At 45.7% G+C, this 11957-nt stretch overlaps 2 protein-coding genes across 2 annotated transcripts; one reads left to right on the top strand and one right to left on the bottom strand.

The window, feature by feature from the left end:
- Positions 1–1344: 1344 nt before the first annotated feature.
- On the bottom strand, positions 1345–5031 carry LOC116671046 (39S ribosomal protein L27, mitochondrial). The gene is made up of 4 exons (XM_032501936.1): positions 4889–5031; positions 3804–3932; positions 2176–2243; positions 1345–1812 (listed from the first exon to the last, which is right to left on the bottom strand). Exons 1-4 carry the CDS (start codon positions 4947–4949, stop codon positions 1606–1608), a joined length of 465 nt encoding a protein of 154 aa, XP_032357827.1. The 5' UTR covers positions 4950–5031; the 3' UTR covers positions 1345–1605.
- Positions 5032–5341: 310 nt separating this feature from the next.
- LOC116671039 (crossover junction endonuclease EME1-like) lies at positions 5342–11741 on the top strand. Its single transcript, XM_032501928.1, is given in 10 exon segments — positions 5342–5510; positions 6060–6732; positions 6948–7016; positions 7019–7074; positions 7366–7455; positions 8579–8691; positions 9026–9164; positions 10029–10144; positions 10771–10960; positions 11491–11741. Coding segments are annotated over 9 exon segments (1620 nt in total). The 5' UTR covers positions 5342–5510; positions 6060–6062; the 3' UTR covers positions 11668–11741.
- Positions 11742–11957: the final 216 nt, after the last annotated feature.

Below are 11957 nucleotides of genomic sequence, written 5' to 3' on the forward strand. Positions count from 1 at the left end.
ATTATTTTTTATTATTGAATTATTAGTTATATTCTGTAACTTCAATATATGAAGAAAATTACTTTGTCAATGTGCAATGCAGACCCTGAAATAGTGAATCAAACAGAGGAGCACATAGACTGATGCAGAAGGGATGGTAGGACCTCTAGTGGTCAGATGTTGGTATTGCACCTTTCCAACCATTACACCTGGCCCTGGAAGCAGTTACCAACATACTAGTCTGGATCCTTGACGTTCCACTTCCGGGAATGCTCAATTGCCGTCCGGAGCTTAGCGCCACCCAAGACAATTGTGATTGGTTTAAAGAGATGCCAATAAACCAGAGCATGTTTTTAGGCTCGTTCGAGATGAGCCAGGTCTGCGCAGAATCGATCACCGGCGATCGGCGCCCGTTGCATGCCGGTTAGATTTGTGTCCGACTTGATCCCGACTTGCTCTGACGTCATGCACACGTGGGCAACGGAAATCTCACGAGAGCAAGGCGGACGCAGGTCTGAGACCAGGGGGCCGCAGTTGCTTTTCACCGACTGCAAGAGCCAGGCGGACCCAGAGCATGCTGGGAAACGCCGGCTTCTCAGCTGATTTAAAATCTGATTGGTTTACAACATGATGACGTTTTATATAAACTTTTTATTGTTTTTGAATCGGAGGGATTTTAATTGCTATTTGTCTGATTTGAAGACTTATTCTGTCCAGAACACATGTTGTGGCTGATAGAGACGTTTAGAGAGAGAGACTAAATCTGATCAGATCACGGATCATCTACAGTGTGTTGTTAATTAAAATCTGCAACAGATCGCATGTAGAGCACTTTGCCAGCTACTCTGTCATAACTAAAACAACTGGAGACTGTGTACCAGCTGGTATGTGGGTCTGATTATATTTTATTAAATCGGAATCGCACCACAGTGTTTTCATCACTTCCTGTCCAGCCTGAAGGAGCTGGACTCGGCTGGAAACTGTCCGACTTTACCGCAGCTTTCTGTCCCCGCCCCCCGCTGCTGCCGCCTGCTCTCGTCCACTTTCCAGGCGAGGCGCAGTTCATCTCGAACGAGCCTAGTCTCACATGCCTGAATGCTGTGTGGACTCATTTGAGGAGGGTCCAAAAAGATGTTAGAATGAATAGCTGTGGATAGAAAATACCTTTCTACAGGTGCCAGGATGTTGTGCTACACCCCTGCCCAAGATCATTGTGATTGGTTTAAAGAAATCCAGCCAACCCAGAGCGTATTTTTATCCTATCCCAGAAGGCATCTGTGGGGTATCCGGATCTATCTCCACAGAGCTGGCAACGCGAGGTTAGCCCCTCACTGACCCCGTTAACACAAGATCTGTCAAACCTTTAGTGGAAACATTTTATTATGTCTTGTGTACATAAACTTCTGTTTTATAGGTGCAATAGAGTTTATCACATAATGATGGGGACAGGAAGCCGAGGAAGGCCCAGAGTCTGCAGGTCTCCCCAGACTCAGCTCTGCTCTCTGGCTGCTGTCCACTTAGATCTCCACAAATCAGTGCGTGTCAATCGACACAAATCCTCCGATTGATTCTGGCCAACACAAGAATACGTGGGACACCATAACGTCCCAGTCCAGTCCAGCAGTCTTAGACCATGTCCACCAGTTTGAACTTGCCCTCCTGTTTGACTGGCAGGACGTTGATGAAGGTCTTGTAGAGCACCGTTCCCTTTGGCAGCTTGGTGATGACCTGGGTGGCCTCGGGGCTGCGTGGGGGGGGGACGTAGACCTCCTTGGTGAACCTGACGTGGCCGTCCTCCAGAGCAAAGAGTGTCTTGTTGGTTCCCATACCCACCTGCGGGACAAGGTGAGACCGTTTCACTCCATCAGATCACAGCCAATCAACTACATGAGGAAACATAAAAGTGTACGTCTCTGTTGAGTTAAAAATAAATTACAATCTAAAATTATTAAGGGTTATGAAGTCATTTGATTAAAATGACTAGGATTATTTAGTTTCATTTAATTTTGCTGGATTTCTAGGTGTTTCTATGGGGATTATGGACTATATCGGTATAGAGAGAAAAATAAGCCTTGGCTTCTGCCTGTTCCTTTTTGGGTTAGCTACGGTGGCAAATTGTGGGAAATCATTGTTTCTTTTCAAAATAAAATTATTCATCCTCATCATCACATCTTTGATACAGAGAGAAAGACTCACGTGTGCTCCTGGCTGATACCTCATCACCCTCTGTGTTGCCAGGATGTTCCCCGCATGGACAAAGTTTCCTTGGGACCAGATGAAAAGAGATGGTGGATCACCAAACTGGCAGACATGATCAGGTAGTGGTGTTTGCATTTTATTTCTCCACCCCATTTACATCTCTGAGGACCGGCTAAATCACAAAAACAACTAAAATGTCTAATTGGGATTATGTTTGACTGATATGATTCAGGATATTGGAGCGAATGATCATTTCTGTATCATTAATCTAATTGAAAAATATTAAAGTGCTCATATTATGCTTTTTGGCATTTTCTTTTAATGTGTTATAAGTTATAGGTTTATAAACTGAAAAAGCCCAAAGTCCCCCCCCCCCCCACCATCTCCAACAGAAACACTGTTCACCAACTGGTCCGAACCGCTTGTTGTAGTCCAACCTTTACTTCAGAGACCAACGTTATAATCCCCCCCAGCTGCTAGCATGGCGCGCCTGACTCCAGCTTCTGGCTGGCTAGTAGTCCTTACCTAGGTACTGTCAGGGCCCTCATATTCTGCTTCTGGCTGGCTAGTAGTCCTTACCTAGGTACTGTCAGGACCTCATACTCTGCTTCTGACTGGCTAGTAGTCCTTACCTAGGTACTGTCAGGACCCTCATACTCTGCTCCTGACTGGCTAGTAGTCCTCACCTAGGTACTGTCAGGACCCTCATACTCTGCTTCTGACTGGCTAGTAGTCCTTACCTAGGTACTGTCAGGGCCCTCATACTCTGCTCCTGACTGGCTAGTAGTCCTTACCTAGGTACTGTCAGGACCCTCATACTCTGCTTCTGACTGGCTAGTAGTCCTTACCTAGGTACTGTCAGGACCCTCATACTCTGCTTCTGACTGGCTAGTAGTCCTTACCTAGGTACTGTCAGGACCCTCATACTCTGCTTCTGACTGGCTAGTAGTCCTTACCTAGGTACTGTCAGGACCCTCATACTCTGCTTCTGACTGGCTAGTAGTCCTTACCTAGGTACTGTCAGGGCCCTCATACTCTGCTTCTGACTGGCTATTAGTCTTTACCTAGGTACTGTCAGGACCCTCATACTCTGCTCCTGACTGGCTAGTAGTCCTTACCTAGGTACTGTCAGGGCACGCCCTCATACTCTGCTTCTGACTGGCTAGTAGTCCTTACCTAGGTACTGAGCATGTGCGACTCCCAAACAGAGAGCTCAACACAGGGTGAAAAGAGGAGCTGCAGCAATGTGCAGGACACATAACCCTATTCTGATATAACCTCTAAATACAATTATGAACCTGAAAATGAGCAGAATATGAGCACTTTAAAAGGAAAATGATTATAGTGTGATTTCTGTGAGGATCTATACCAAACCAAGACATTTCCTTTAGTCTGTAGGATAGGATGTGTAGGCAGGGACGTCTCTGCAGCACCACTATACTTGATTCTGAATGGTTTGCCCATATTTTGCTTTTGACAAATGTTGCACCCTCAATCAATGTTGACACCAATTGAGATATCAACAATTACTGTAGTTTTGAAAACTCAGATTGCATGTATCTGAGGCTGGGGAAGAACAGCTACAGCACTTATGGGAAGTGGTTTTAGAAATAATGTGTTATTACCATCCTGTTTCTTGAAGCCATATCTCCGACCGGGGCTCTTTCCTCCGACGTTCTTACTGCTGCCGCCCGCCTTCTTAGATGCAAACCTCACGGAGTCTATCAGAGAGGTCTGGCCAGGCACCAACACACCTGCAAGCCGCAGCACAGAGAAATCCAGATGAAGTTTCCAAATGCATAAACACATTTACACACGTGTCATATGCCAACAATTCTCTATGAACGCCTGAAGCCGTTTCAAACATTATGTGTGTTATTCAACTTTTCAGTGACATTCATGCTAATTAAACCAATTCCCACTTTTTCAACTAGTCTCACTAATGGGAGCCAGGCTGGCATCCATCGTGGTCCATGCTCAGTTCCCTGAGCAGCTCCTTCAGCAGCAGACTGCTGCACCCTCAGTGCTACCACAGGTCCTTTAATCCAGCAGCAGTCCGACTCTTTAATGCAACATCCTAATGGAGCTCTGCTAGCTGTTTCGGCTATATGAGCCATCACTGGACAATATTTGGCACTAATAAAAGAATAAATGTATAATTTGTTAATCCCGCATAGGGAAATTACAATGTTTTCACTCTGTTGTTATTACACAGGCCTGAATTACCCTACCCCTAACCCTGCTCAGTACCTACACATGCACTAATCAGAGGGATGTCAGAGTGGGGGGGGCTGCCCATGGAAAGGCGCCCCGAGCAGTTGCGGGTTCGGTGCCTTGCTCAAGAGCACAATGCCTACCACAGCTGCCAGTCTCCCACCCTACTTTGGTCCGTATGTGGACTTGAACCAGCGACCCTCCGGTTCCCAACCCAACCCCCTACAGACTGAGCTGCCGCCATTTTAATTCATTTATGACGCTGTGTTACCTCTAACTGTGCAATATGTCTTTTCTATTCATCTGCACTTTACTCAACGGTATTAAAAAGCTAACGTTAACTCGGCTAGCTAGCTAACTTAGCATGTGACATTTAAACGTTATAACGTGTTATAACAACAGAAAGCGCTGAGCAGCTGGGAATGAATACACACGTTCCTCTCCTTTTTCTACATTTGCGGAAAATGTATGAAATACTTATTTAGATATTTGTTACCTGCTCTACACTTGAGCATCAAGGACGTCAGCGCTGCCATCTTGAATGATGACGATCTCATTTGCGTACTTGCGTCACATCCGGATACTTTCGCTGCCTTCAGGATCCCCAAGAAAGATCGTGGATCACAACTGCTCACTGAAAATAACCTGACTGTTTACCTTTATAAGTAACCAAGTTGAACCTAAATGGCATCACAAGTAACGATAAAGTAAGGCAATACTACAACCAATATTTAAATGCTGGATATCTGTAGCATTATGTTTATATAGCCACCTAAAAAACTACTGTGAGAAATGTTTCAGTACAAAAACCTAATTTGGGGTTAATGGCTAATATTGCTTTTATATTTTTATAACACAAACTCAAATATGTTACTCACGACATGTGTAGGTGATACGTTAAATGCATTGACGTGGTTAATTTGGTTTAATTTTGTTTGGCTTTGGGATACGGAAGTTTACAGTCGTCCCATGAACCTGAATGCAACATTAGCCTGCGACTGCTGCTGACCGGGGAAATCAAATGAGTTGTCATGCGGACAGTTGCGGGCAAACCGCCATAAAGCAGAAGACTTAATGCAAAAAAGAAGACACACGTGCTAGAGTTAACGTTAGTGAGTGTAAGTACCGTTGTAGTTCTTAATTAACCCAGGTCTGAATGCTACGTTTCGTGGAAAGTAAGTCACGTTATGCAAAGCTTAGTAACTCTAAAGCAACTTCCAACTAACTGACGTTACGTCTTTTTTTATTATAATCCATCCATCCATCCATGGTTTTAACCTTAGGTAAGGCATGTTCTGCTCATGTCGGTGAAGCTAGAAATAATAACGTTATATCCATTTCACTAAGCAGTAATCAATAACGTTACACTGGGCGACTTCTGACACCAAAACACAGGAACAAGCAGTTTGCACCAGTTCCTTTTTTACTGAAATAAGATCTGCAAAGTGGTTTATCTGTACGCCGAATTTAGTAGATTACCCATACTTCTTGTGTACTTAGGTCATGATCTGACAAATGACAGATATCACTTTCTAAAACACTAAGAAACCTAAATTTCGAAGGTTGGTGAATGGAGTTTGGTGGGGTTCCTTAACCGTTCCCTTCTGGGAGCTAGGAATAGCCTGGCCCTTGATCCTATAATAACGGTTTCATGTCTCCTATGAAAGAACATGTGCAGCTCCAGTGACTCCACCAGCGACCTCGATGAGGAGTTGCCTGTGTTCGACTTCCTCCAGCCGGGTCGACGCCTCAGCCAAGCCCCCCAGAGCCCCCCAGAGAAACCAGCCTTTTCCCCAGCGAAGGGCGATGTGGACGCACGTACACGAGCGCCTGATGTAATGATGATAAGCAGCGATTCTGATGACGATGCACCTTATGTCCCTTTGGCACAGAGACTCAAACAGAGACAAGACAATGTGATTAGGGCCTCCTCCGCTGTCACTAATGGGAAAAATGCTGAGCACTCTTCTTCATCCAACCTGGCCAGTTTGCCGCTCTCTTGCCAGAATGGCTTTTCAGAGATTGAGCGTCCCCTTAGCATCCACCAGGGGATCTCAGATGGCCCAGATGAGATGGCAGCTTTCCCTCGGCGACGGCTGCTTCCCACCCACACCTCTCCTGCCAAGAGGAAACCTGCCAAGCGCACGGCGGAGGAGACCCAGGGCTCCAGGGAGGAGGTTCTGGGGCGGAGGCTGGCCAGGACGGGACAGCAGAGCAACAAGGAGGTGCTGAAGCAGGAACAAGAGAGACAGAGAGCAGAAAGAAGAGCTCTGGCAGAGGCTGCCAAGGCCTTGAGGCCAGAGGAGTGTATCAAGCACATGGTGGTGACTGTGGACCCAGGTACAGTGAAAACAGTCAATGATACTGTGCATAAGTGCCCAACAAATAGGGCCGGGTAATAATGATCGCTCTGTCAGGCTAGTCCTGTGGGTGGGTAGGTTTATTGAAAATTATTTTTACACAGCAAATAAAGCCCATGCATTTACTGTCTTATGCTTTGAAGGCTTTAGTTACACTATGTCATGACACTGCCAGGTTGTGTTTTGTGCGTGCAGCCCTCTTACAGCTAGAAGGAGGCGGGACGCTGCTGGCGTCGGTGCAGGCTCTGGGCTGTAGCTGCGCCATAGGAAACAGCCCCTCCCACGCAGTGTCAGCTGGATGAGGAGGACTCCCTGTGCACAGGTGAACACACTCACACTCACACCACACACACACACACACACCACACACACACACACACACACACACACACACACACACACACACACACACACACACACACACACACACACACAATATTTTGCAATGCTGTATTCTATTCAAGAAGAAGCATTACTTTCATTGCCTTAAATAAATTAGACCATAGTTGAAAATGAGTGTCATTTAGTGTTGTTGAGTATATTGTGCTGTACCACGGGACAGTAATAAAGACGTATTGAGTGTGAGTGATGTCTGTCCCCCTCGTTTCCTCAGCCAGAGGAGGCAGTGTGTGTCCCGGAGGCCCAGGTTGTGATGCAGATGACAGTTGATGACTTCATCACTCTGATCCACGGCCACGTTCAGGTTGGCTGCTGCTGCTCGTCACGCTCTCCATGCTGAACTGCTTCACAACGAGACCTGATGAAAGTTTAATGACCCTGTAATGGGAAAATGTGGTCTTTCTAATAAGAATCAGCAACAACAGGCTCGAGCCATGGGAATAAAACTGAGCTAAGAGCAGAACAGATGGAGGAATAGTAAATGTACCACAACAGAAAATGACATCAGAATATAGTATTCGAACAATAAGTAAAAGTACGTTAATAAGAAAATATGAACTCCAACAAATAGGAGTGTACAGATAAATAGTTCCATTCACTTAAATGACCATATAGCTTAGCAGAAGGTAAAGTATGAAACGGCGCGGTTCTGTTAACATCATCACTCGCTTTAGATTTGTGCAATATAGAAATATCAAAACTATCAAAGGACCAGGCTGATGTTAGTCTTTATTCTTCTCCAGTGTCAGCTCAGTGTTTCCCCCAGAGAAGTTGTTTATCCGGTGGAAAGGTTCTGGCTGTCAGGCCAGTCCCAGCCTGAAGGCAGCATTAATATAGAGCCCAATGGTCCGGGATCACAGAATCATGGACAAAATTGTGAAATTAAGAATAAAAAAAAATAAAAATAAGCTTAAACACAAATTCTGCAGGGTGCTACACATTAAGTCAGAGCTAAAAGCTGTCTGGAGATTTGAAAATATAGTCTAGGTTTTTAACCGAGCCGCCGCACTGTAATTAGTTTAACAAAATGTCTTAAAAATACATTAAAAAAGAATTCCTAGTGGCTTAGGCCTGGCGGAGAAACTCCGGCTGATAGGCCAGCAGGCATGGAATAACCTGGGGGAAGCCCCGCAGCTAATCACATGACACGTCCAAAACCAGCAATACTTTCTGACTTCTGTGACACTCCAAACATATTAATTCCTACTGAAGATGTAAATCTGTTAAACCTCTCACTGATATATAGTTTCCTTTTTGAAGGCTCAGTGGTTTCCTATAACAGCTGGTCAGTGTGGTTTTAAATCAAGTGGTCCTCACACAGGAGGACATGTTTGGGACTATTTTCAGAGGCGGATTCACGTTGTAGGGTAGTGTTCCAGTGATTCTATCCAGCAGCAGGGTGGTGTTTGTGTGTATGTGGAATGCAGGAAGAGAGGCATGGCTGCGGTCCGACTCTGACGTCCTGGGTGCAGGAGCAGCAGAGGCGTCGCCCCGGTAACATCCTCAGCCTGGCGGTAATCGACCTAGAGAAATACTTCAGGTAAGGAAGGAGAGCGGGGGTGTCAATTTTATTGTTTAGTCCATAAAATTTTGTAATATGGCCATCAACACGGTTTAGCTGAACAACCTGAACGTGAAAGACAGAAACAGGCCAATGACCGGCCGGGGGGGGAAGTCTGGTCGCTGTGTTCAGTGGCGTCGTCCGTTGGAGGGGTCGTCGGCCTTCATTTGGGCCGACCGAGCATGCTCAGTCTCAAGGCGGGCTCTCTCCGCCGCGGAGGATTGGAACGCCACTACACAATGGCGGACACACTGTACAGGGAGCTATTTCTGTGTTAGGGAACGCTTTCAGGTTCCTCACTTCTTGTCCTCAGGTCCCAGAAGTCCCAGAGCCAGAAGCGGTTTCGGGAGGCGGTCGTGGGTGAGCAGCGGGGGGGAGGAAACGTGAGGAGGAAAAGGAAGAGCGGTGTAGCGGCGCTGCGACCCGAGGTGTCCCGGGTGGAAGTAGAGGAGGTACATACGCATGTTTCATCATCTCAAACAAACTGGGTTTAATTAGTCACTAGGAACTGAGTCCTGTGACTGTATTAATCACTAAAGATGATATCTGCTTCTGTCACAGCCTCAGACACATACAGCCTGAACAATATAGATAGATATATAATATAATACAGTCTAAAGCTGCTGAATAATCGGCAACGAGCATGTTGTCTTCAGGTCAGGTTATTCAGAATGAATTTTTTCTTTTGCTATCAAGACGTCAATTATTTTATACATTTTATATATATTTTTATTAGTATTTATCTACACTCTAGGGTGTAGGTCTATATGTAGTAGTGGTGTAAATCTTCACTGGTCACCTCAATATTATTTATTCCTACACATGGTTTTCATCAACATATTCAAGCAGTCAGATATATAAACTGTATACAGGGGCCTAATTAAAGAAAATCCATTAATGTATCCATGAATCTAATTAATATATTCCCATATTTGAGGTGAACCCCTTAATTCCCATCTTAACTGAAGGTGGTCTAAGTTAGGTGGTACCTGTAATCCAATCCAACCTGTTAAATCTCTAAACAGGGACCATTCATTAACCTGACAGTCCCAACACATCGAGGTATCAATAGGTGGACCATGAGCCCCTTAGAGTCCACTTCCTTTGTTAACTTAGGGCCTTTTCACACCTACCTCTTGGGTCCGGACTTTCAGACTTTTCAGTTTGGTCCGAACCCAGACTGCAGGTGAGCGAGGAGCCCATGGTCACAGGGTTTGGTTTTTTATTTCAGGGGTGAAGAATGAATTGAGGATATTTTAAAGGATTTATTATTTCATATTTGTTCACATTGTTTTGTCCTCCTAATATCCCATCAGGCAGTGGTGCATCTGCAGCTACACACTGGCGTCTCTGTCCGCTTCCTGTCAACCTGGAAGGACTTCACAGATCACATCACCATGACAACCAAAGCGGTTGCAGAAGCCCCTTTCAAGTGAGTGATCTCTCTCAGTTCCCCTTCGTCCTTCTCTTCTCTCAGGCTACATCCTTCTCTTCTCTCAGGCTACATCCTTCTCTTCTCTTCTCTCAGGCTACATCCTTCTCTTCTCTTCTCTCAGGCTACATCCTTCTCTTCTCTCAGGCTACATCCTTCTCTTCTCTCAGGCTACATCCTTCTCTTCTCTCAGGCTACATCCTTCTCTTCTCTTCTCTCAGGCTACATCCCTCTCTTCTCTTCTCTCAGGCTACATCCCTCTCTTCTCTTCTCTCAGGCTACATCCCTCTCTTCTCTTCTCTCAGGCTACATCCTTCTCTTCTCTTCTCTCAGGCTACATCCTTCTCTTCTCTTCTCTCAGGCTACATCCTTCTCTTCTCTTCTCTCAGGCTACATCCTTCTCTTCTCTTCTCTCAGGCTACTCAGACGCCAGAGCAGGGGGAATGAGAAAGGGAAACGTAGCAGAGCAGGGGGAATGAGAAAGGGAAACGTAGCGGAGCAGGGGGAATGAGAAAGGGAAACGTAGCAGAGCAGGGGGAATGAGAAAGGGAAACGTAGCGGAGCAATGTAAATTTAGCCTCAGATAAGTCAAACAACTATTTCCTGTGTTCCTCTGTGTGTTTCAGGCGTGAGAGGGAGGAGACGAGCTTCTCCTTCTACCTGGAGAGTGAGTGGGCGGGGGGGCAGCGGGTGGACAGAGCGGGGAAGGGACTGCTGCAGGTGTGGAAGAGACAGATCCAACAGTTGAACAGAGTGAGTCCAGACATGGCCTCCGCCATCCTGGCAGCGTATCCCTCGCCCCGGCGTCTCCATCAGGTACAACCCTCAACCCTTTCAAGTGATATTCTGTAATATTTCAGTCTTTTTGTGCTTAAAAGGCACATCATTTCCTGTAGATGGCAATACACATTCATCTTTTTTTGCCACATAAAGGAAAAGCATGTTGCAATCATTACCATCTCCCCTAGCTTTCCTCAGAGACGGTCCCTATAATGAGATTAAAGTCCCTTCAGTTTCTACATGATTACATGATATGAACAATTTTGTAATACTGTATCCTACATTGTGGATATTTAAGCTGTATATCATATGCTGACGTTTATTTCTGGAGTGTTTAAGATTAAAAGAAAAAAATAACAAGAACCAAAAACCTTGACCCTAAAACCGTGATAGGAACCCAACTGGGGGTTTTGTGAACCGCACCAGGCCTAGTGCAGCCCTTTACGATGCGTCTGGTTTAGGGCTCTGAAACGCTGGAGTAGGGGGACGAGGTGGGAACGTAGCAGCAGATGTTAGTTTCAAACCAAACCGTAGCACTGGAACTGGAGCCTTGAATGTCTCTGCAGGCGTACGGTGTGTGTGAGACGGAGGGCGAGAGGATCTCGCTGCTGTCGGACCTCCTGATCCGCAGGGGGGAGGGCGTCACCGCCACGACCCGCCGCGTCGGCCCCGAGCTCTCCAAACGCCTCTTCCTCATGATGACCTCGCGTGATCCTCAGCAGACTCTGGACGCCACCGTGTGAGCGCACCAGTTTGTAGGTAGAATTCAGTGGGGATCACATTGCATTTTTGTTATGTGTATTAAAGTTTTAAAGTATTAAAGTTTCATAAAAATAGCATTTTTTATGATGGTTATGACTGAGTAATCGTTTCTAAGAAAAAAATAAAATAAAATAAAAACTAACTTTTCTTTGGCGCTATTCTCCCGATTGCTTTTGTCACTTTCTTTTCATTCATGAACAATCTTTGCGCAGCATTGCTTATTGCACCTTTAAATTTGACTTGGGGAGACCTGCAGGAACTAACAATTAAG

This window comes from Etheostoma spectabile, chromosome 21, assembly GCF_008692095.1.
Source record: "Etheostoma spectabile isolate EspeVRDwgs_2016 chromosome 21, UIUC_Espe_1.0, whole genome shotgun sequence".
Lineage (NCBI taxonomy): Eukaryota > Metazoa > Chordata > Actinopteri > Perciformes > Percidae > Etheostoma > Etheostoma spectabile.

What these genes read in the sequence shown, in the direction of transcription:
- LOC116671046 (XM_032501936.1), bottom strand. Translation starts at nt 4,949, where the DNA reads ATGAGATCGTCATCATTCAAGATGGCAGCGCTGACGTCCTTGATGCTC. An exon ending in TGGCTTCAAGAAACAGGATG is followed by an intron (nt 2,244 to 3,803) that starts GTAATAACACAT and finishes TCTGGTCCCAAG; the next exon opens with GAAACTTTGTCCATGCGGGG. An exon ending in GGTATCAGCCAGGAGCACAC is followed by an intron (nt 1,813 to 2,175) that starts GTGAGTCTTTCT and finishes CTTGTCCCGCAG; the next exon opens with GTGGGTATGGGAACCAACAA.